The sequence below is a fragment of the Polypterus senegalus genome, chromosome 1 (genome assembly GCF_016835505.1).
Source record: "Polypterus senegalus isolate Bchr_013 chromosome 1, ASM1683550v1, whole genome shotgun sequence".
Lineage (NCBI taxonomy): Eukaryota > Metazoa > Chordata > Cladistia > Polypteriformes > Polypteridae > Polypterus > Polypterus senegalus.
Window position 1 is genome coordinate 253,814,920 of NC_053154.1, and position 27,130 is coordinate 253,842,049.

Consider the following 27,130-nt stretch of genomic DNA (forward strand, 5'->3'; position numbering starts at 1 on the left):
ACACTGAACGCTCTCCTAACAAAGCTGAACACGATCCGATATAGTGCCAACATCTAAAGTTTGTCCTGTTTCGTTATATACTATGTGGGAGTATAGGTTGAGTTACATAATTTAGTAAATAGCATGCACAAGTAGAGAAGTGTACTTTGTCTTGCTGCAAATACCAGTTCAAACTTGTCAAATTCCTGGTGGCTGTTTTGTGGGATTTTTGTGTTTTTTTTTTTTTTTTTTATATTTATTAGGGTTTCGGTTGAATTTTGCCAGCATATTGCTTCCTAAAATAGTCACACAATAAACACTGAATGTTGATGCCTTTGTATATTTTATACATGGTCAATGTTTTATAGCCTTTTCTTAAATCCTGCCTACAGAGAGGATTAGATAACATTAATTCACCCAGAAAGAAAGGTAGAGTAGCTGTTCTTGATACATTGTGTATCAGTGCCTTAAACAAGTTGCATGTTGTTACACTAATAATTAATTCATAAGCAGAATTCTTTTGTCCCCACTTGCTCAGTTTTTCCATGATGATTTTCTTTTTCAGTTGAAACAGAACTTTTTTTTTCTCTCTCTCTCTCTTTGGCAAAACACTTTGTGCAGATAACAACTTTTTTCAGTTTTTAGATTTAAGGATTGTTAAATAGGAGTTTTGTGAATATTTGATGTTGTTACTTACAATGGGAACACACAGTGTTTTGTAGAGTCTTTTAAACTTTAAAGGATTCATTTCTATTTGTTAATTCCTTATCTGAAAAGCTGGTGTAAATGTGCAGACTTTTTCTTTGTTTTCTGTAAAATTAAATGACATTGAGAGAATAAATACAAAATGTGTACCTTTTTTTTATCTGCAAAGATATAATCAAAATATCAATCAACAAAATTACGAGTAATGCACTTTTTCCACTAGATACATTTTTGCATGTTTTTAATTATCCCAGCTTTCTAAAACAGTGTATGACTATTCCTTCAAATACATTAGCCATGCATCTCTTGAGTAAACACATGTTTTTTTGGGTCCTTGTAGTTTTCACTGGTGTAGGTTAACCTTATAGTAAGAAAGGGTTTAGTTTTATTGTTATTTTTTAATGGTGGATTTAAATGTGTTTAAACTACTGGCTTGACAGTACAAAATGTATTATTTTCTCTTCAATAAGCCCCAATCCATCATGATTCTTTTAATGTCAAAGGTAATTATGTTTAGCATTATGCACATAAACAGTAATAAATAAACAAATATGTAAATGATTCAGTCTGTATTTTTAATTTAATTCTTTAATGCGTTCTTGATATGACAGTCAGTAGTGTCATTCTCCTGGACATAATGCAATATTCACTTGTCCTGTGTTACATTATACAGTATGTGTACTATTTGTGTGTAAGACAAGTTTAAAGGTTGTGTGTGTTTGACCTTTTATTCATCTCATCAGCTTTCTATCAGTACACTACTCCACTGCTTATTTAGTCTGTTGTCTGCTCACTTTACTCTTTGCATAAAATCTGCTCTTTATTAAGTATTTTAGCAGTAACTGAACAAAAAATATACCTTGGTTTAATAAGTGGAGAAGAATAATACAGACTGAGATATGTTAACAGAAGCTAAACACAGGCAGTTTATATTTAAACACTAAGCATAAGCCATATTTATTTATTTATATGTATATATATATATATATATATATTATATATATATGTATATGTATGTATATATATGTATATGTATATATATGTATATGTGTATCTATACTAATAAAAGGCAAAGCCCTCACTCACTCACTCACTCACTCACTGACTCATCACTAATTCTCCAACTTCCCGTGTGGGTGGAAGGCTGAAATTTGGCAGGTTCATTCCTTACAGCTTCCTTACAAAAGTTGGGCAGGTTTTATATCGAAATTCTACGCGTAATGGTCATAACTGGAAGCAGTTTTCTCCATTTACTGTAATGGAGATGAGCTTCAACGCCGTGGGGGGAGTTTTGTGTGACATCATCACGCCTCCCACGTAATCACGCAGTACATAGAAAACCAGGAAGACCTCAAAAAGCGCTGAAGAAAACATGCATTATATAATTGAGAAGGCAGCGAAACAATAAGAAGCGAAGCGAGTGACATATACAACCATATTCATGAGTTCTGCTACTTCGGAAACAAAGCACGATGTAAACCTACACTTTAAATTAAGTTCATAGACAGGCTGCCGCTGGCGTTTGTAATTTAGTGCCTGCCCATGGCTCACGTGAACTGACGCAGTGCACAGATAAAAAGCAACAGTTCCAAAGAGCGCTGAACAAAAACCGAATTACACAATTGAAAAGGCAGCAAAAATATGAAGCGCCTGATAAGCATATTCATAAATGCAGCTACTGTGGAAACAAAGCACACGGTGGAAAAAGTCAATGTCCCGCTAAAGGAAGACAGTGTAAAAAAACCCGTGCATGCAGTGTGTCAGGTCTCAGATAAAGAAGAAGACGAGCTGTTTATTGATGCAGTAAGAAACGAATCGATGAATGAAACCTGTCATCTTTACAACGATTGACAAACACGGAATGTAACTTGAACACAACACATCCTACAAATACGAACCTGATTGAAAGAAATAATGATAATCAAATCCTTGATGACAGTAACACTCACAAAACAAATACTGTATATTGACAGTCATGTTACGTTATTTTAAAATGTTCCCTTTTCTTTTTCTACCTTTTTAACACACTACTTCTCGCTGCGATACGCTGGTATATATATATGTATATATATATATATCCCGCCTACATACTCGAATAATGGATACTTTATTCGCCATCAATGATTGTTTTGGTAAAGCCATACTCAGTGTATTCATTAGATGAACGGTAAAAAAGTAAGAGCGAGGTGAGGATGACTCATTGAGGCATGCAGGCTGTAGTGCGCGTCAACTCTATCTGAATTGCGCGATCACATTTGAAAAAATATACCTTTTCAAGTTCTATTTAGTCCATATGTGTCAAACTCAAGGGCGGGCCACATCCGCCCGCGTGTAATTATATCCGCCCCGAGATCATTTTATATACTGTATTATTGTTATTAAAGCCCGGGTATATGAAGCGCTGGTAACACAAACTACAGATCCCATAATGCAGCGCTTCAGCTGCCTTGCCGAACACTTACCGCGTTAATCAAGTCTACCTTATGATGCTGCAAGTTATTGCGAAGCTAGAGTTATTGCGCACTGAGTTTGCACGGCGCTTTGGTGACTTTGAAGAACAAAAAAAGTCCGTCTACATGCGGCTCGAACCTTGTGCATGTGTGGTAGCACATATCTGTGTGAGAAGCTCTTCTCAGTGATAAAGACTAACAAAACAGCACACAGGAGTCGCCTCACTGATGAGCACCTGCAATCCATCCTGAGAATCTCCACAACACAGAACCTCACACCAAACAGAAACGAACTTGTGGCCAAAAAAAGATGCCAGGCGTCCAGCTCTAAAATGACATATGAGCAAAGACAACTGAATGATTTGATTTGTTATTGCACGTAAGAGTGGGAGTCAACCGTTTTAACAAACAGCGTATTGCACTGATACGAAATACCTGTGTGTGTATATATGTAGATATGTATGTATATGTATATATATGTTTATATATGTGTGTGTATGTATGTATATGTGTGTGTGTGTGTGTAAATATATATATATATATACTGTATATATATATATATATGACAGCAACACTCATCACTCACAACAGTGACAAAACTGTGTTTCTTGTCTCTGTGGTCAATTTTATTTATTTATTTATTTATTTGCGCTTTTGGCATTGAAAAGGACCATCTGCAGAGTGTTCGCAGGCTTGTGCACAATCTTGATCCCAGATCTGGAAACGATGCATGCTGCGCTTTCTGATATGCCAAATATTCACAGCCCTTGAAAAACTGAGCTGAATTCTTCTTACTACCTGGATGTTTATTGCATTTTAATGTTTAATATTAAACTCAACTGAAATGCTGCTGCAGTTTGAATACTTTGCTGATTATACATCTGTCTGTCTTTCTAGCCTGCTTTTTTATTCAATATCTTTTCTTCATTTACATACATCTTCAGATTTGCTATTTGGCCAGAAGGTTGACATAACAAAGATTTATCTTAATTGAAGTATGTTTAATTTAATTCGATGTGTTGTTTTTCCAATTGTAAGCTAAAATCTTTTGCTTATGTATTTAACCTTCAAGCTATCAGATTCTACTTTGAGATATTGTTCTTTCTGTTCACAGTGTTCAGTTATTTTCAAGGTCACAACTTTGATAATTTGTACCACTCCTATGCAAAGATATTTTGGTTTATGAAAATATGTTTCTGAATAACTAGTTACCAAGTCCATTAAATTAGGTTAAGAGATATCAGTTACACTCTGTAAATTTTTACATCCCAATGAGTTCCCAAGACCAATTACAATGTACATAGTGCCTTCTAAAAGTATTCGCAGCCCTTGAAAAACTGAGCTGATTTTTTTTTTTTTTTACTACCTGGAATTTGATTGCATTTCAATGTTTTATATTGATTTGCATAGTATATTCAACACTCTCCTTTGGAAGGATGTTTTTAGTCCATGAAACTACAAAATAAAAACTCAAATACACAATTTCTACTTAATGTCTTGGCTGATTTGCCAGCTGTGCCAGGATGCATGGAGAACCAGAGTCTTAAGTGATTGCATGGTTTTTCTGTGGGATTTCAAGTTCAGACATAGTGTCTTTAAAGTACACTATTTTGTTGTCTTGCTTTTAGAGTATGTCTTTTATGATGTAAATTTTTTAGGTCCTGAGAAGGATTTTTCTATATTTGACTCATTTCATTCCCCTCTTTCTTTTGACAATTGATCTGTTCCCTATTACTGTTCCAATGACCAAGGGGGTCTCTGTTTCAAGTGGGAACTGACAATTTATGGGTATAGGTTTCAAAAATATGAAATATACACATTCTGTTCAGTTTCTTCCTTAGTAATCTAATATGCCAACATTTTCTTTAATGATTAAAAGCAATAATGAACTTTTGGATATTTACCAAAATTTATAAACATTATTAGAAAGAAAAGTGAAATGGTTTACTTACTGTTTCGTGAAAATACTCACATTTGCATGTCTCTTTCTGTTTATTGTCCTTGTAGTGCGAAGGGATAAGCAAACTGAAGTTTTATACAGCCATTAGTAATATATACTGGCCTTCAGGTTTATTTATTGACTAGCAGAATACCCGCGCTTCTCAGCAGAGAAGTAGTGTGTAAAAGAAGTTATGAAAAAGAAAAGGAAAAATTTTAAAAATAATGTAACATGATTGTTAATGTAATTGTTTTGTCATTGATATGACTGTTGTCATATCTATATGTGTATGTATGTATGTATGTATATGTATATATGTATATGTGTGTGTGTGTATATGTATATAAGTGTATATATCTATATCTTTATATTTATTTATATATATATATATATATATATATATATATATATATATATATATATATATATATATATATATATATATATACACACACACACACTCTCTAGCAGAATACCCGCGCTTCACAGCGGAAAAGTAGTGTGTAAAAGAAGTTATGACAAGAAAAGGAAAAATTTTAAAAATAACGTAACATGATTGACAACGTCATTGTCATGAGTGTTGCTGGCATCTATCTATCTATATATATATCTATATATATATATCTATATATATATATATATCTCTCTATCTCTATCTCTATCTCTGAAAAGTAATGAGACTGGCAACGCTGCCCTGTTGTCCTTGATAGAGCACGTGTATCAGTACCCTCCCATAGCTCAGTGCTCAGTATATATATATATATGTCACTGTTGGAATATATAAATTCACAACTTGAATACATAAAGTCAGCGTTGGTGTATATATAAAGTGAAAACTTGAATATTTAAAGTCATTCCCGAATATATAAAGTCAACATCGGAGTATATAAAGTCATTCCTGATTATATAAAGTCAAAATCTATTGATTGAAACGATTCTGAACTGAACTAAGTTAACAAAAACGTATTCAGAAAAATAAATTAAAAAAACACTGTTCGGTTAATGTTTTGAAAATGATGCATGTGCCCTGCCCAGGATTGGTTCCTGCCTTGCGCCCAGTGTTGTCTGGGATTGGCTCCAGCAGACCCCCCATGACACTCTGGTCGGATTCAACGGGTTGGGAAATGGATGGATATTCCAGAGCTGACTTTGTATATTCCGACGCTGAATTTATATATTGAAATATTTGACTTTATATATTCCAGCGCTTACTTTATATATTCCGAAATATTCTAACACCGTCTTTATATACTCAGGTTTTGACTTTATATATTTGGGAATGACTTTATACAGTATATTCAAGTTTTGACTTTATATAGTTAGATTTAGTCATCATTGCAGAACGTTTTCTTCACCATAGAAATTTAAAGACTAAATTCAACTTCCATTCCTACAAAAGAGATTTCTGGGGACTAAATAGAATCTACTTGTATCCAAATTCTAGCTATTGAGCTGTCGCCTGCCTGCCTGAATAAGTCACCCTCGCTTCGCTCTTACTTTTTTACCGTTCATTTAATCATGGCTAGTGGCGGAAAAAATTATAAAATGGAAGGAGGCTTTACCAAAACAATTATTGATGGCGAATCGATTATTCATGAAGATTTAATTGGTGATCTGTTTTTCTGTGTTAACCTCATATTTTTTCATACTACTTCTCAAACCAAGGGGGTGTGAGGGTAAAATGAATCGGGAAGCGCTGATCAATGTAATCGGTGTACCAGGAAATCATGCATTGACAGAAGTTCCCCTTTGCTTGGAATTGAAAGCATGATTAAATGCATTATTTTTTAACACGTTATGGAGCACATGCATCGAAGCTTCTCAGCTGTGCTTGTGCTAAGAAAAGGAAACATTTAAAAAATAACGTAACAGGATTGTCAATGTAACCTTTTGTTAGTAGTGCCTGGAGGATTCAGTGTGGAGAAACTAGAGACAGCGTGTGTATTAACTTGTGGATTTTTCTGTGAGTATTTGGTAGCAGCGTCACAAAGTCACTTCTGTAAGACTGCGTTAGCTGTGGAGCTCCGCTCAGAGGGAAATGAGGTGAATGGGAGGAGGGATGATGACGTGACTCCCCTACCCGCCTTAACTGTCAATCTCCCACAAACACAGTCTCTCGGAATTTGCATAAGCAGTGCCCTTTACCTGCAATTTTAACTGAGTTACAAAGTGATCAAAACTCTCGTTTATATCCTGCGTCCTCTCATTAAACTTGTATCCCGCATTACCCGTGGGCATGACAAACGCCAGAGGCAGCGTGTCTATGAACTTAATTTAAACTTAATGTTTACACCGTGCTTTGTTTCCGAAGTAGCAGCACTCATGAATATGGTTGTATATGTCACATGCTCGCTTATTATTGTTTCGCTGCATTCTCAATTATATAATGCATGTTTTCTTCAGTGCTTTTTGGAGCTCTTCCTGGTTTTCTACGTACTGCGTTGACAGTCAGTTCACGTGATTACGTGGGAGGCGTGATGTCACACGAAACTCCGCCCACCACGGCTTTCGAGCTCAACTCCATTACAGTATATGAAGAAATATACCTTCCAGTTATGACCATTACGCATAGAATTTCGAAATGAAACCTGCCCAACTTTTGTAAGGAAGCTATAAGGAATGAGCCTGCCAAATTTCAGCCTTCTACATACACGGGAAGTTGAAGAATTAGTGATGAGTCAGTGAATCAGTCAGTCAGTGAGGGCTTTGCCTTTTATTAGTATAGATTTATTTATTTTCTCAAAGGTACTGTGACATCAGATAAGAGAACCTCTGTTAAAACTGACACTTCTTTTGTTTCACTGATTTGTTCCATTTGTAAATAATGATCATTTTAGTCTGACTGTTAATGGCTTACATTTATTTAAGCAGGTATGAAGTACAGTAGTTCTTGACTTTATCTATATTCATTACTTTGATTTATTCAAGTTTCACTTAGTTTCACATCTTCAGAGTAGAAGTTTCTTCGAGTTTTGAAATATTAAAAAAACAAATGCGTTGTTGTATACAGGTGCCGGTCATAAAAATAGAATATCATGACAAAGTTGATTTATTTCAGTAATTCCATTCAAAAAGTGAAACTTGTTTATTAGATTCATTCATTACACACAGACTGATGTATTTCAAATGTTTATTCCTTTTAATTTTGATGATTATAACTGACAACTAATGAAAGTCCCAAATTCAGTATCTCAGAAAATTAGAATATTATGAAAAGGTTCAATATTAAAGACACCTGGTGCCACACTAATCAGCTAATTAACTCAAAACTCCTGCAAAGGTCTTTAAATGGTCTCTCAGTCTAGTTCTGTAGGCTACACAATCATGGAGAAGACTGCTGACTTGACAGTTATCCATACATTAGTTGTCAGTTATAATCATCAAAATTAAAAGAAATAAACATTTGAAATACATCAGTCTGTGTGTAATGAATGAATCTAATACACAAGTTTCACATTTTGAATGGAATTGCTGAAATAAATCAACTTTGTCATGATATTCTAATTTTATGACCGGCACCTGTATAGTTGTTCTCTATGAACTTGTTGCATATTTTGAGTTTTTTTTTTCCTTTCTTTACCTACTAAATGCATATTTAATCATTAGAATGTATCTATTCCTAACTTTAAAAAAGCGCAAGAATTACTAATTTAAATTAGTTTTGATAGAAAATGTCCAATTTAAAATAGTCCTGTTTTGCAAGTGAAACATAAGTGATTTTTTTTGAGGTAAAGGGATAAAGTGTGGTCAGGTTGGTAACTAGTTAAAGAAGCTGATAAATGAAACTGAATATTTGAAGAGACATGTAAAGGAGGAGCAAGCCTGTATAACACATCATTCAAATCAGGAGAATAATGTATTGGGCGCCCAAATCAAGTTTATAAAGCCATTTCAAAAAGATTCAGACAGTATAAACTACGGATGCTCCAATCAGGTATTTTAAGGCTGATACTGATTCTAGATTAAATGTTACTTGACTGATTGATTCAGATCCCCCGTCGCCCCTTGTCCCTTTTTTTTTAAAAAAAAAAAAAAGCTTTTTACACTAAGCTCAGATGCATAAATGTGTAGTGTCCTATATTAAAGTGATAATTTTGGTATTTTTATAATTAAACTATAGCCCATAGCTGTTAACTGTTCTTTTTTTATTAACAAAACTAAATTCTGTAGGGCTTATTGTTCATTGGCCATAACAATACTACAATAGATCATTATCCTTACAGTACATAGTTTAATAAAATATATATACAAAATTATTTACTCATAATAAATATGGCATAAAGGAAAATATAATGCTTCTCATAATTACAAGCTGTCATATTGTTTAAAATTTTCTGTAATATACTTACCTGAAATAAAGTTTAATTAAAAATGTTTTCACCATTCTGTAACAATACAAAATATATATTCTCATACAATCAATTTATATTGGCAATTAAACACTGTTTAAATGTGCATGCACTTAGCATGTTTTAATTATTTTAAATCATTAACTGCACTAAAGCGGTTTTCTGTTAAAATACACTTTTACTACATTTATACAGGTAGTTTTTGTTTTTTGGGGGATTTTGTGTATCTGCCAGACATTTGTAATTTTTAATGTGTATTTATAAATATGGATTATCTTTTTATTGTATAATTTCCTTGCTTTCTAGATTTATGACACAATTTTGCTATATTGTTTGCTGTTTGTGTGTGTGAGCATACTGACCTATTAACTAAAAGCAATGCATTATAATCTTCTAGTGTCTGTTTAACCCACTGGTGCTTTTATTTGACTACAGTAAGTGCATTGCTTTTGGTACATTCTTTTCCAACATCCCAACTTTCTCTTTATCATAACAGGACTATAAAATTTTTATTAACTCTGATAATGATGCTTTTGTACTGTCTACGGATAAGAATATCACTGTTTTTTCTGTTTCTTAAATGAATATTAATCCTTCTTAAAAAAATATTTCTCATGTAAATCAAGAAAATTCAATCTGATCTCAATATATGTTTTAATTAACTTTGGAGTAAACTAATTCTGACTTTGCTAAAATATAATTATTTATTTCAGGAATCTATTTTCCAGGAAGATAAAAGACTTAAAACCACCATCCCAGAGTGTACCTGGCTGGAAATTATTTGGAAAAGTGCCTTTGAGAGAAACCCCTCCAAAAGACCCAAAAACTATTCAGCAGGTTGGTGTTGCAAGATTTAGGCTACTTATCATTGAACTTTAGTATGTTATTTATCTTGTCTAATTGTGTTTTATTTACCAGTTTAGTTTTCTGTTCAGGGAATGTGTTTAAAGCAATTAGAATAATCATACTGTTAAAGAAGCTGCACACTCTTCCTGCTTTAGGTTTGACACTTCCTGCGGAGACTTATGATGCTGTAGGATGTTTATGCCTTTCTAAAGATCATCCACTGAATGTTTTTTCTTAGTTTAGAAAACCAGCAGAAAATGATGCCAGGCTATTTAATAAGGTTCAATACTCTGTCAGTTACTATCAATTTCTTTCACACAAATACACAGAATCCCTAATAATACCAAAATATTTGACTTGTTGTGGTGTTTTTTACTCTGGTTCTTGCTGTTGGCACCTAACCACGTTGTTCCATTGTATTGCCAGGTCATTTTTATGCAATATTTTCTTATGATCTTCTTCCATATGTTCCTGCCCTCTGCATCTTGCTCTGTTACACCCACTACCTTCATGTCTTCTCTCACCACATACACAAACCTTCTCTTAGGCCTTTCTCTTTTCCTCTTGCCTGGTAGGTCTATCCTTAGCATCCTTCTCCCAATATACCCAAGCATCTCTCCTTTGCACATGTCTAAACCAACACAATCTCGCCTCTCTGACTTAGTCTCCCGACTATCCACCCTGGGCGGACCTTCTAATATACTAATTTCACAAATAACTCCTGACAATCTTCTCCAGCCATTTCAACATGCCTGCACCCTTTTCTTAATCTATCATCCACATTCCCCATTACTCTGTACTGTTTATCCCAAGTATTTAAACTCGCCTACCTTTGGAAAATCTACTCCCTGCATCGTCACCACTTCTTTCATTCACACACATGTATTCTGTCTTGTTCCTACTGACCTTCATTCCTCTCCTCTCTATAGCACTCTATTGCTCTCTTGCTACAGATCACAATGCCTGTAGGATCATAGTCCATGGTTTCTCCTATCTTATCTCGTATGTCAGCCTGTCCATCACCATTGCAAATAAGAAAGGGTTCCAAGATAATCCCTGATGTAATCCCACCTATCTGATAACTCTTCACTGCACCCAGTGTCTGTCTTACCTAACTCCTTGAACACAACCTTACAGTCTTCCTTTTTCAGCTTTCACCATTTGATCCTTGGTTCTGCCCTCACTCTCCTCCCCCTCTTGAAATCCTATGTCTTCCTACAGACCAACAGCCTATGCTGCCTAACTGTCCTTTCCCCTGAGACTACTTTGCCATCTCCAATCTCCTTCAAACCAGTCTTACTGCATAGTTTCTAATCTACCTGTGTGCTTCTTCCTCCACTCTTGTACGTCACCCTGTGTTCCTACCTCCTTTTAAAATAAGTATTCACCACATCTATGATCCATCCTTTTCGCAAAATCCACTACTATCTGACCTTCTGCGTTCCTCTCCTTGACACCATACCTATCTATTACCTCCTCATCTCCTCTGTTTACTTCCCCAAAATCTCAGTTGAAATCTGCTCCAATCGCCGCTCTCTCCCCCTTGGGTCTGCTCTCCACCACTTCATCTAATTCACTCCAGAAATCTTCTTTTTCATCAATCGCACACCCAACTTGCAGGGCATATGCACTAAACAGCACTCATCGTCACACCTTTAATTTCTAGCTTTATAATCATCACTTTGTCTAACACTCTTTTCACATCCAAAACATTCTTGACATGCTATTCCTTCAGGGTAGTCTCCCATCCACACCATGGTAGAACAGTTTGAACCTGTCTTCAATGCACTTGGCCTTAGTCCCCTTCCATCTGGTCTCTTGCATGCACAATATATTAACTTTCCTTCTACCATCATGTCAGCTTACTCTCTCCCCTTACCAGTCATACCGCCAACATTCTAAGTTCCTATCTTCACTTACACTCTTTTTACTTTCCTCTTCTCCCCCTGACTCTGGACACATCTTCCCTTTTCTTTTTCTGCCAACAGTAGCCCACTTCTACCAGCACCCTGTTGGCTAACAGTGGTGGTGGCGACCGTTGTTAACCCGAGCCTCAACTGATCTGGTGTGGAAATCTGTATTGTTGTCCACATATCGATCTGGCAAAATTTTACACCACATGCACGTAACCCTCCTCATTTATCTGGGCTTGGGACCAGCGCAAAGAAACACACTGGTTTGAGCATCCCCTGTGGCTGGGTTGTTTGCTTTAAGGTACTGTGCAAATAAAAATATTGGTCATTTATAATCTTTTCTTGTCATATCTCAAGCCCATTACCCTCCTGTGGCTTGTGCATGTCGATCACATGCCTGATAAAAAAACATTTAATTTATTTGTTACTGCTATCTTTATTGCTCAGCGATGTCATTCCCAGTGCAAAGTGCACTTCAGCACTTATTGTAATCACCTGATCTGGTGGTTTCCTCCTTAAATGATTTAGCAGGCACCTCATTCCTGTGGTTTGCCATTACATTTTTGTTAGCCAGTGATTCCTCTAATGTTTACTTAAGTCATCTGCCAATGTGGGGAATTAGATACATTTCAATGTATGAACCACTTTTACTTTTGTTTTGTGAATTAGGCAGACAACTGTTTTATTTGGTGTTCAGCAAATAACCTAAACATACATTAATGAAATAATAAATAAAACCAAGATAGAAGATGACTGAATGCGTGCAACTGTAAAAGGAGGGCCTTAAACACCAGAAATAAAGGAACACAGACTTAAGAGTTGTTTACATTTCACCATGTAACTATTGCCCAAATAATTATTAATATTACTTGAAACAACAGATTTTTCAAAGGAAGTTTAACCCATGCAGTTTTGTCATTCAGATTTTTAAAATCTTGGCTTTATTGAACAGTTTTTCTTTAGTTGTAAAAATTGGGCGGAGTGGTGGCTCTGAGACTGGGGATCTGCACTGGCAATCGGAAGGTTGCCGCTTCGAATCCCGTAAATGCCAATAGGGACTTTGCTCTGTTGGGCCTTTCAGTAAGGCCCTTAACCTGCAATTGCTGAGCGCTTTGAGTAGTGAGAAAAGCGCTATATAAATGCAAAGAATTATTATTATTATCTACTTATTTTAGCAACTGTTTATTTATTGCATTGAAAGACATTACTCTGAATTAGTTATTCACATTCTTGTTTGTAAGTTATTAGCCTTTAGAAACAGTTAAAAAAAAATCTTCCATTTACCAAAGAATGCTATCACCATGTTTCTTAGAAATTACATAAGAATACAGTACAACTAATACAGAAGTAAACTAAAGTCTGCTTAATTGTGACAGTAGTTAATAATTAGTACCTTAATTCATAAAACCTATCAAGAGCTTTACTGATCATCCCAAAGTGACACAATCATTTTTAATTTCAGTTTCGTTTTGTTTTAGATATCATTTTCCAATTAAAAGCTTTAAAAACATATTAGTCAGTTAAAATCTTTGATGCATGAAAACAGTCTAGCCAGTTGAGTTTTTATTAAAGGAAGGGAATGTGCCTCTGATGATGAAATTAAACAATGTCAAAGTCTTCTTCTCTGTAACTCAAGGTTTAAGATGGCATTAATTTCACCAAATGAGTATGATTATTCTACTTTGCTAATTTCATTTGTTGGTACTAAAAATAATATTTTCTTGCAGTTATTTTGCACTGAATATTATGATCGTTTTGCTGTCCTGACTGTGTCAAATCCATTTCTTGTTTTTAACTCTATTATAATGGAAGTCTTTCATGTATCTAATCTTTTTTTATTTAGTGTTAGTTTGTGAACACTGATTAGTTGTGTAGTTATTGCTAAGGGTTTTTGTGATTTCTTAATTTTTAATACAACATTCATCTTTTGAACATTTCACAAAGTAAATTTGGCCAGAAGGAATAAAACATATTCTCAGTTGCGACAAAGTGGCACTATCATTCCAAAAGCAGCATAGTTCAAATTGTACACTTAAAAGTCTGATCTTGCTTGGTAATTACAATCAAAAAGGAACATGCAAATAGGACAGAATTTAAAATTTGTACTGCATATTCTGCAATAAAGTTAGTGTTAATTGAAGCTGTGTTATTGCTATATAGAAACATTACTACATTTCAAATGCTTCAACAGAAGTTACTGATTTTTAACTTTGAGTCCCAGCATTACAAGAGAGGGACTTTTTAAGCTACTGTTACAAAAACATTTTGTTCCTTGAATAGTCTTTTGTGTATGGTTGTGGGGTACATTCATCTAGTCAAATAGAAAAACTGGACTACCTGAGAATTTAGAAAAAATGCTATGACCATGAAAGGTAAGATACTCAGTGCATTAGGTTGTTTTCTTTAATATTTATTAAGGTGATGGAAGTATTACTTGTTTATGAAGTATTCTGGATATGTGCTATATGTGTAAATTGTGGTGAAATTTTGAGGATATCCATCTATGGTATTAGTATACAGGAGTATACTGTAGACAGTTTTAAACAAATCTGTGGTAACCACATTTTAAATCCTCATTTAAATGAGAATTTTTCTACAGTTATACATATTTATGATGTCTTTGGGTTTTATCAACCTACGAATTTAGCTTATCAAAACATAAGAAAATTTCAGTCAAGTTATGACTAGCATCAGAATCAGACATGACCTGCTTAAATAAAAATGGACTTTTAAATCCTCAATCACTGAATGAAATTAAATGCTTTGGAAGTTTAGGCAGCCTTTCATTTCTTTGTTTGTTTAATAAATGTATTATTAAGTAATAGTGCATTTTGTAGGTTTTACCCCATAGTATTGTTGACGACTTCTATCCTAATGTGTATGCTATAAATGCAAAGAGACATACTGTAATCTGTAATTATGTTGGGTATTGTTAACTACTTGGCCCATATTTTACTAATTAACCAGAAGAATTTAGAAAGTTATTACTAATCTTAGTGTTTTTTTCAGATAATTATTAAAATTGACTTTCTGTGTTGCTTAAATATTGAACTCCATGGTTATTTAAGGGGAGCAAGTTTATTAATTCTTAATTGTTTGGAAATTATGACATATGGATTTTTTTGTTTATGTTCCGTTTTTGTTTTGGCTAAATCTGTTTTAGTTAGAACTTTCAGTAATATGGTAGTCCCTGTTTGACTTACTTTGAACAGCACTTATTGGTGCCAAGGATGTTCCATTCAAGTTGTAATGTAAATATGCTTGGAAATTAACTGAGTAAGTATAAGTTACTAGGTGTATTATTGGTTAAATGTCATTGTTTGGGTTATTTGTAAAATTAAACTTTTTTGTACAAATAGGAACATGAAATCTAAAGCATTTGTCATTTTATAATTGACTTTATGGATCATTGCTTTAGAATATATATCTTTTTTTTTTCTCTTATCAGGACACTAATCCTGGCAATCTTACATCTGTATCAACACCAAATCTGTTAAGCACAGTGGTATGAAATTTAATCAATCTATATTTCAGTCATCCTTCTGCTTATGCATGAAGCTGCAAAACACTCATTTCCATAGCTCACTACAAGTTTGCACCTTACATTTTCATAGTGGCATGAAAAAAGCATCATGAAACTAATATGAAATGGTGTTATCTACTGTCATAAAAATGATTTTCCCTACTTATAACATCTGATTTAGCTACATTATGTGTTTCTCCCATTTGGCATTAATAATCTTGTTAGATACCACCATAAGGTTGGTCCATTTGGAAAGGAGAAGCAAACTCATTGACAAGTACTTGAAAATAGTTTTTATTTTTTTATTCTGTAAAGCACGTTGTAATAGTCCATGCTGTTAATGATTATATAATGTATAATGTAAATACAAGTTTATTTGGTTAATGAACAGGTAAATACTGGTCATGTTTTATATAAAAAAAATTATATATTAAAAAAAAAAACCAAAAAACTTCATTTTATTACTTTCCATAACTTGTTTTTTCATTTAAGTTTGTGCACTGTCAGTAGATAGTACATAGTCCCACTGCATGGCACACATTCATTGTGATATGTTAGTGCCCAATATGCTTTTATTTTTCTCAACTGCAAAATAAAAATGCTTTGACATTACACTGCTACCTTTGGCTCGCTTGCATATGTAAAATTAATCCTTTGTCTGTGCATCAGCTTTAACTTTGGATAACAAACTGAATATGATGCCCTCTATAATTTTTGGGACAAAGACACATTCTTCCTTGATTTATTCCTGTGCTCCACAGTTTACAAATCTTAAAAAGTAATTCATATGTGATTAAAGTGCACATTGCAGACTTTAATTTAAGGGTATTTGCATATATTTTGGTCACACCATGTAGAAATTACAAAAGCTTTTATACATGTTCCCCATTTCATGGCACAATAATGTTTGGGACAATTGGTGTTGCAGGTTTTTGTGATTATTTAGGTGTGTTTCATTGCTTTATTAGTTCTGGTATAAGATACCTAGGCTTGCTTCTACCCTTTGGAGTTTGTAGTTGCCCTTGTTCAACATAAGGACTACAGCTATGCCAGTGATATTCAAATAAGCTCTTATAAGGCGGAAAAACAACAATAAAGCCAATAGAGACCTCAGTAAAACCTTTGGATTGCAGTAGAGTCTCGCTTATCCTACCTTCGCTTATCCAACATTCTGTATTATCCGACGTCCCACCGCAAAAAAAACAAAAAAAAACGCATCAATCGGCAACAAGAACTGCAAGTTGCGAGCATGAGCGTAGTCTATTTTTTGTTGCTCCCGACTGTGCCGCAGCTAATTACAGTGGAACCTCGGTTTGTGAGCATAATTCGTTCTGGAAATGTGCTTGCAGTCCAAAGCACTCGGTAAAGTATATCAATGCGATTTTCCCCATAAGAAATAATGGAAACTCAGATGATTCGTTCCACAACCCAAAACTATTCATATAAAAATGATTAATATAAAATATAAAGTAAAAATACATAAAGCAAATTAACCTGCACTTTACCTTTTGAAAAGAATCATGGCTGGTGTGAGTGAGTTTCTAAACTCTTGTGGGATTCCACCCAACGGGACGACACGACTCGCGGAAGAGCGTCCCAAAGCAATCGCAGGCAGCCAGCTCTGTAGCAGTTTGATGTAAAAGCCAATCCGAAAAGATCGCAGACATGCTATAAGCTCCTGCCGTTGATGGGTGATACAAGGAACAAGGAACATTATAAATGCGCTGGCCTCAGTATTACTTTACCCCCAACCCTGCCTGACTGCTGTATCTGTGTATAGGAGAATGAAAGATCCCGCTACATTAAATAACCACGCTGTTGCTGTTTCAAGCTTAATAAAGTTGGTGTTGCTAAAAGTACTGTGACTCAGCTTTGAGTTTTCGGGTGCAAGACGGGGACTCGCACGTCACACCACAAACACACACACACACACACACACACACACACAGTCACAATGCTGTAGTAAACAGTATACACTTGAACGGATGTTGACTATATTAGTGACGGAGTTAAGGTTAGAAACTGCAATTAATTACATTGAGCAACAAGAAGAAGCTACAGGAATCAACATAATGATGCTGCAAAGATGGTGAGACTTTACAGTGAAGAAACGGCACTCGTCAGGAAAGCAGACTGTGATCAAAAATGTCTTTAAATCATCACAGGACTGAACTTTTTAAGTACAGTACATACTATATTTAACATCAGACAATTCTGTAACTAAGTTCATTTTTTCAGTTAATTTATTCAGTTATGTTGTAAAACATGATTATTAGGTTCGTAATGTGTGAAATTATAACATAGTTTGACGTTTAATAGGTTTTTTCTTAACACCTGCCATTATCCAACATTTTCACTTATCCGACATCAGCCGGCCCATTTGTCGGATAAGCGAGACTCTACTGTACTTAAATTAACTGTCAGGAATATCATTAAGAGTAGTGAGCACCTCGGTGATCTCAGTGATTGCAAAGGGACTGGTAGGCCAAGGAAGACTGCAGATAACAGAAGAATCCTCACTATGGTAAAGAAAACAAACCAAACGCCAGTCCGACAGATCAGAAACAGTCTTCAGGAAAGAGATGTATACGTTTCAGAGATTACTATCTGCAGAAGAGTACATAAACAGAAATCAGACACCAAACTGCAAGATGCAAGCCATTAGTTAGCTCCAAAATCAAGATTGCCAGATCACAGTTTGTGAAAAAGTACTTCAAATTCTGTATGGTCTTGTGGACAGGGCAAGAGAAAGATTAACCTGTGTCATAGTGATGGCAAGAGCAAAGTGTATAGACAAAAACACTGCCCAAGAAAGAAAGTATTCCACTTCATCTTTTAAACATGGTGATAGGAATGTTATCGCTTGGGAATGTATGGCTTGCCACAGGTAGTGGCACACTTCTCTTCATTGATTTTGTAACTGCTGATGGCAGTCGCACAATGAATTCTGAGGAAACATCTTTTCTACTAAAGTTCGAGTAAATCCCTCCAAACCTATCATATGGCATGTCAAACTACAACAGATAATGATCTCAAACATACTGCTAATGCAACAGAGGAGTTTCTCAAAAGTAAAAGGTTGAAAATTTTTCAAATGGCAAAGCCAGACACCCGATATAAATCCTATTAAGCTTGCCTTCCATATGCTGAAGAGAAAACAAGCAGGAGCTGAAGATGGCTCCATCAGAGGTTTGGCACCTCATCACTAGAGTATATACCCAGCACCAGGTGATGTTTATGAATCGCAGACTTCAAGCAGGCCTTGCATGTGCAACGTGCACATTAATCATATCTGAATTGTTTGATTTGTAATTTTAACCTGTGGAGCAGAGGACTAAATCAAGGAAAAATTTGTCTTCATCCCAAATATTATGGAGGGCATTGTATGTATTGTTTAAAACACATCAGCATCAACCATGCAGCTAAACCTTTGCTTTGGAGTGTTTTCCAGATTAAAAAACAGCATCTGTTATTTAAAAATTTATTTAATTTATTTTGAAGCTCTCTAGGATGTTCTGTTTTTATTTATATCCTAAATTATCTATAGAGTTCTTGTAATGAAATATATATTATGAAATTTAATTAAAGTTTAATCTTGCAATGCATTTGTGTAATATATGGATGCAGAGTACAGAAACTTGGTAGAACAGCTCTGCAAAAGCAAGGATACAGTACAAAAAAGGTTCTGCTTGATTATACAGTTTATGTGATGTAATAGGCTTAATGTGCTGAAGTCAACATGCTGAAACGTCTTTAGATATTGAGCAATATGTATTGGAAATTACTGCATTTGTAAGTCTGATAAATTAATAATTTAAAAAATTGTAACATGGTGATATAGTGGTTAGCCTGACCACTGATCACATTCTATTGGTGCATTCAGTTGTATGCATTATATTTATTATTTTTTTATTTTTATAAGCAGTAATCTGCCCAGACACACACCATTAGTAAGATGTTTTATGCACTGGTTCATTTTTGCCTAATTACATAAAATGTATATTTTTAGCATGTGGGAGAAAACTGGAGTACCTGGAGGATACCTAGGATGTAGAAACTTGCAAGGTTCACAAAGTTCATGGAGCTATTATGCCTTACTGTTGCCAATTTTCCTGATGTCATGACTTCCTAATGCAAGAGTTCTCTTTTTTTCAGAAAAAAATCAACTTAATTATAAAGGTTGATTTTACATTTTATCTGCTAAATAAAATGGCTGAACGTGACTTTGCAGTGGGAGAAGTATTTTTTTTACACTGATTTAAAAAAAAAAAAAAAGTGTTCTTTCTTTGTTGTTATTACGGTAAGCCATGGGTAGAAGCTTTTCGGAGCATTAGTTTTAATGTATGCTATTATTAAAGCTAATTGTATTACTGTATAAAAGACTAAAACTTTATTAAATTAAATTTTGGACATGTAAAATTTGTTATAAATGATATTCTTTTGTAAAAATGTGTAGAGGACTTGGTTTTACATTGTGATATAGAGTTTTGGGATATTCTCTAATTACATTCAAAATGGTGAAAAGTTCAACGGTTTAATGTTCAAAGTAAGTTTGCTTTTATTAATACTTAATTTTTAATTTTCTGCTTGAAACTAAACCTATAGCTGACCCAATGCTAAAATAGCCCTGAAATTTTTAACTTTAAGGAATGCCTGTTTGTCCTTTTATGTAGTACTAGCCAACCCGCGGCGTATCATACACCGCATAATCAGGCCGGTTTTTTAATGATTTTTAAGCACAGGGAGAAAATTAACATTTGAAAAATCGGAAATGTAATAAATCAGCAAGAAAAGCAACATTGTAACAATGCACGGAACGAACCAACACACAATCGTCCGTGACTGAAAACTGGCGGACCACCATCGCGCCTTCACAGCCTGCTCATGTGGCCACCTCCAACTCGTCACTTGAGTCGTTGTCGTCTTTGCACAGTCCAGATGCACCTGTGACTCATGTAGACTTTTCTACGCACTGCGTTGACAGTCAGTTCACGTGATTACGTGGGAGGCGTGATGATGTCCCACAAAACTCCGCCCCCCCCACGTCTTTCCAGCTCAACTCTATTACAAGTTAATGGAGAAAAATACCTTCCAGTTATGACCATTAGGCGTAGAATTTCGAAATGAAACCTGCCCAACTTTTGTAAGTAAGCTGTAAGGAATGAGCCTGCCAAATTTTAGCCTTCTACCTACACGGGAAGTTGGAGAATTAGTGATGAGTCATGAGGGCTTTGCCTTTTATTAATATATATATATATATATATATATATATATATATATATATATATATAACTAGTAAAATACCAAGGCGCAGAGGAGAAGTAGTGTGTTAAAGAAGCAATGAAAAGAAAAGGAAACATTTTTAAAATAACGTAACCTGATTGTCAATGTAATTGTTTTGTCACTGTTGTGAGTGATGAGTGTTGTTGTCATATATATATATATATATATATATATATATATATATACTGTATATTTACACACACACATAAACATATATATATATATCTATACATATACACATATATACATACATACACACATATATACACACAAATATATATATATATATACATATATACACACACACACATATATAAACATATATATACATATACATACATATCTACATATATACACACACAGCTATTTCGTATCAGTGCAATACGCTGTTTGTTAAAACGGATGACTCCCGCTCTTACGCAATAACAAATCAAATCATTCAGTTGTCTTTGCTCATATGTCATTTTAGAGCTGGACGCCTGGCATCTTTTTGGCCACAAGTTCGTTTCTGTTTGTGTGAGGTTCTGTGTTGTGGAGATTCTCAGGATGGATTGCAGGTGCTCATCAGTGAGGCGACTCCTGTGTGCTGTTTTGTTAGTCTTTATCACTGAGAAGAGCTTCTCACACAGATATGTGCTACCAAACATGCACAAGGTTCGAGCCGCATGTAGACGGACTTTTTGTTCATCAAAGTCACCAAAGCGCCGTGCAAACTCAGTGCGCAGTGCGCCAGTTTATCAGCAAAGTGCGATTTGGGAACACCGTAGTGACGACTTGGTTTAACAGTACTTGGCAACAGGGAAAGTGGGGCAAGGTGAACTGGTGCATTTGTGTCTCCCATAAAAGCAGCTTCACTTGAAATCACTTTGTGATTGTGCACGGGTTAAAACGTCCGCTGAAGTGTCAGATTCTTATTTAATTATGCTGTTTTCTGTATCTTCTGAATTGCATTCAGGTTACCCTGATGCAAGGCAGCTGAAGCGCTGCATTATGGGATCTGTAGTTTATTGTGTTACCAGCGCTTCATATACCCGGCTTTAATAACAATAATACAGTATATAAAATGATCTCGGGCCGGATATAATTACACCGGCCGGATGTGGCCCGCGCCCTTGAGTTTGACACATATGGACTAAATAGAACTTGAAAAGATATGTTTTTTCAAATGTGATCGCAATTCAGATAGAGTTGACACGCACTACAGCCTGCATGCCTCAATGAGTCATCCTCCTCGCTCTTACTTTTTACCGCTCATCTAATGAATACACTGAGTATGGCTTTACCAAAACAATCATTGATGGCTAATAAAGTATCCATTATTCGAGTATGTAGAGCGGGATATATATATATATATATATATATATATATATATATATACCCGCATCGCAGCGAGAAGTAGTGTGTTAAAAAGGTAGAAAAGAAAAGGGAACATTTTAAAAATAACGTAACATGACTGTCAATATACAGTATTTGTTTTGTGAGTGTTACTGAGTGTTGCTGTCATCAAGGATTTGATTATCATTATTTCTTTCAATCAGGTTCGTATTTGTAGGATGTGTTGTGTTCAAGTTACATTCCGTGTTTGTCAATCGCTGTAAAGATGACAGGTTTCATTCATCGATTCGTTTCTTACTGCATCAATAAACAGCTCGTCTTCTTCTTTATCTGAGACCTGACACACTACATGCACGGGTTTTTTACACTGTCTTCCTTTAGCGGACATTGACTTTTTCCACCGTGTGCTTTGTTTCCGCAGTAGCTGGATTTATGAATATGCTTATCAGACGCTTCATATTTTTGCTGCCTTTTCAATTGTGTAATTCGGTTTTGTTCAGCTCTTTGGAACTGTTGCTTTTATCTGTGCACTGCGCCAGTTCACGTGAGCCGCTCGGTGTACATGCATCGAAGGTTCCCAGCTGTGCTGGTGCCATCTCGCTATGTCCATGGCTGTATTTAATGTTACCTTAGTCCTGGCACTTAAAACTTTCTCTCGCAGTTTCGCTGAGTTTGTGTCAAACACCACCCTGACCATCTCATCTTCCTCTCCATAAGCACAGTCCTTCACCCGTGAATATTTACCCGTGGCAGTTTGCTATTGGATTGCCGCTGACGGACGGCCTTATATGGGCAGGCACTAAATTACAAACGCCAGCGGCAGCCTGTCTATGAACTTAATTTAAAGTGTAGGTTTACATCGCGTGCTTTGTTTCAAGTAGCAGAACTCGCTTCTTATTGTTTCGCTGCCTTCTCAATTATATAATGCATGTTTTCTTGAGCGCTTTTTTGAGGTCTTCCTGGTTTTCTATGTACTGCGTGATTACGTGGGAGGCGTGATGATGTCACACGAAACTCCGCCCCCACGGCGTTGAAGCTCATCTCCATTACAGTAAATGGAGAAAAACTGCTTTCAGTTATGACCATTACGCGTAGAATTTCGATATAAAACCTGCCCAACTTTTGTAAGGAAGCTGTAAGGAATCAACCTGCCAAATTTCAGCCTTCCACCCACACGGGAAGTTGGAGAATTAGTGATGAGTGAGTGAGTGAGTGAGGGCTTTGCCTTTTATTAGTATAGATTAATATATATATATTAATATATATATATATATATATATATATATTAATATATATATATATATATATATATTAATTATATTAATTATATATATATATATTATATATATATATATATATATATATATATATATATATATATATATTAATTATATATATATATATATATATATACACACACACACACAGGGTGGGCTATTTATATGGATACACCTTAATAAAATGGGAATGGTTGGTGATATTAACTTCCTGTTTGTGGCACATTAGTATATGTGAGGGGGGAAAACTTTTCAAGATGGGTGGTGGCCATTTTGAAGTCAGCCATTTTGGATCCAACTTTTGTTTTTCAATAGGAAGAGGGTCATGTGACACATCAAACTTATTGGGAATTTCACAAAAAAAACAATGGTGTGCTTGGTTTTAACGTAACTTTATTCTTTCATGAGTTATTTACAAGTTTCTGACCACTTATAAAATGTGTTCAATGTGCTGCCCATTGTGTTGGATTGTCAATGCAACCCTCTTCTCCCACTCTTCACACACTGATAGCAACACCAGGAGAAATGCTAGCACAGGCTTCCAGTATCCGTAGTTTCAGGTGCTGCACATCTCGTATCTTCACAGCATAGACAATTGCCTTCAGATGACCCCAAAGATAAAAGTCTAAGGGGGTCAGATCGGGAGACCTGGGGGGCCATTCAACTGGCCCACGACGACCAATCCACTTTCCAGGAAACTGTTCATCTAGGAATGCTTGGACCTGACACCCATAATGTGGTGGTGCACCATCTTGCTGGAAAAACTCAGGGAACATGCCAGCTTCAGTGCATAAAGAGGGAAACACATCATCATGTAGCAATTTCGCATATCCAGTGGCCTTGAGGTTTCCATTGATGAAGAATGGCCCCACTATCTTTGTACCCCATATACCACACCATACCATCAATTTTTTGTTCCAACAGTCTTGGAGGGATCTATCCAATGTGGGTTAGTGTCAGACCAATAGCGGTGGTTTTGTTTGTTAACTTCACCATTCACATAAACGTTTGCCTCATCACTGAACAAAATCTTCTGCGTAAACTGTTCCAATTTTTGTTTTGCCCATTCTGCAAATTCAGTGCGCCGATCTGGGTCATCCTCGTTGAGATGCTGCAGTAGCTGGAGTTTGTAAGGGTGCCATTTGTGAGTAGCTAATATCTGCCGAAGGGATGTTCGACTAATGCCACTCTCCAGTGACATGCGGTGAGTGCTACGCTGTGGGCTCTTGCTGAATGAAGCTAGGACAGCCACTGATGTTTCTTCATTAGTGACAGTTTTCATGCGTCCACATTTTGGCAAATCCAACACTGAACCAGTTTCACAAAACTTAGCAAGCAGTTTGCTAACTGTAGCATGTGAGATGGGTGGTCTTGTAGGGTGTCTTGCATTCAAATCTGCTGCAATGACCCGGTTACTGCGTTCACCAGACATCAACACAATTTCTATCCGCTCCTCTTGTGTTAACCTCTGTGACATGTCAATGGCTGTGAACAAAGAGTAACTTGTAAATAACTTCTGAAAGAATAAAGTTACGTTAAAACCAAGCACACCATTGTTTTTCTTGTGAAATTCCCAATAAGTTTGTCTCACATGACCCTCTTCCTATTGAAAAAACAAAAGTTGGATCCAAAATGGCCGACTTCAAAATGGCCACCATGGTCACCACCCATCTTGAAAAGTTTTCCCCCTCACATATACTAATGTGCCACAAACAAAAGTTAATATCACCAACCATTCCCATTTTATTAAGGAGTATCCATATAAATGGCCCACCCTGTATTTTGGAAGTCATAAATGTAACTAGTATGAAAGCTGTCATTAGTAGCTTTTATGCATTGTAGGGTATGCTGGGTTGGATAAATTGGTATTCCAGACTTCTGGGACTAACAAGTTTTAATTCCAAACAATCAAAGTACGGATTTGCAAAGACCTGGTGGACTGCCAGATATTTCGGGACTTTGGTCTGTGCAATGATTTCCTGATTAAACACAGTTTGATAAAAACAAAAAACTCAATTCATGTACGGTCTTAAGTTTGGCATCGCCTTTAAAGACAGACCTCGTTGCGCTCCAGACTGCCATAACCACAGTCTAAAGCCTGGTTTCTACTTCACAAGTCTGTGCTGATTAGAAGGGCAGAACAGCAAACATGTCACATACGGCGACATGTGCTGTATTTTCATTTTGCTCTATGCACAATATTTTTGAACCTAAATGGTAAATGTCGATGAATCACTGGTTATGTATTTACCAAAATGATAAACAAAGGGCTGAATATGACACAACAGATCATAATAGCGCAAGGAAGACTTTTACATCTCCCACTCATGAGAATATTATACTCGACCTCACTTCACCAGTTTTGCCTACACTCTGTCTCACTCACACACACACACACACACACCAACACCAACCCACCCACATGAAAGCAATATATTGAAATTGTGAAAGTAGTCTATAAAGCAAGCAATATAGAAACAGTAGCATTAGCTGTATTGCAAGAGAGGGCCAGAGATGCCAAGAATTCAAAATTGAATCATATCTTCAGCAAAAAAAAACCAATTTCTTTTCAAATACTGGAAGAACTTTTTTAGTGAGGGAAACAAAATTGTGGGGCATATTCCAGAAAACAGCAATGACAGCAGGGAGAAGACAGCATCACAACCAAGTCAGAGAATGCATCGTGCTCTATGCAGAGAGGATCCAGAAATTAATTATAAAATGTGGTCCTGTGTTTTCAGGACAGATTCATTTTAGGATTGAAATGATGAGAAAGCATAGTGACATTTCACTGTTTACTATTCAGCCTGCACTGTCTTACAAATGCTGATACAGTGTGGAATCTTTCATGACATGTGCAACTTATAAACATGTACATTGATGCAGCAGGTGATTGTTCAGCTTACACAGGGCTTGCTACCACAGAGAAAATGACCTAAAATATTCAGAAGCTTGTTGATCACATGAGATGACATGAATGTTCCAACTATGCTTGTCACAAATTTTACAAGTGTTCATCCTTAAGAAATGCAAAATTAAACTTTCAAAATCAAAGGGCTGCATACCATCACAAACAGATCTTGCCTTATACAGAAAAAGATGCTCCCCATTACCTGTCTGGCCTCTGAACAGATATACTGGAGACTATGAAAATGCTCTTTAATATAAACCCAAAAACTACAGAATGTGAACATGATTTTTCAGGCCTGAACCTCACCTTTACTAACATGAGGACCCGCATAATGCTCCAAGTGTGGCAAATTTTAATGTAGCTACCTGTATATAAATAGATCACTGGCTGTAGTGAGCTAAAGGTGTATAATAATAATACATTCATACAGGTCAAATTCCGTTATAACGAATATCTTTATAACGAAATTTTCATTACAGTGAAGTGTTTTTATGGTCCCAACTGTTTCCCCATATGACACGAGTATATAGAAATCTCGTTATTATGAAGTACATTCAGCAGATACTTTCATTATAACGAAGTGCCCAAAAGACCTTGAAATGCCTGAATGAATCATCTGC

At 35.6% G+C, this 27,130-nt stretch overlaps 1 protein-coding gene across 2 annotated transcripts in view; it reads left to right on the forward strand.

Moving 5' to 3' along the window:
• Positions 1-27,130, forward strand: part of tbc1d12b (TBC1 domain family, member 12b) — a 97,953-nt gene that overhangs the window by 29,225 nt on the left and 41,598 nt on the right. The window contains exons 2-3 of one of the 2 annotated variants that reach the window (XM_039772055.1): positions 10,136-10,259; positions 15,630-15,686. In XM_039772055.1, coding sequence (XP_039627989.1) covers positions 10,136-10,259; positions 15,630-15,686 — 181 coding nt within the window. The remainder of the gene's footprint in view (positions 1-10,135; positions 10,260-15,629; positions 15,687-27,130) is intronic. The other variant, XM_039772066.1, reaches the window with a different exon arrangement.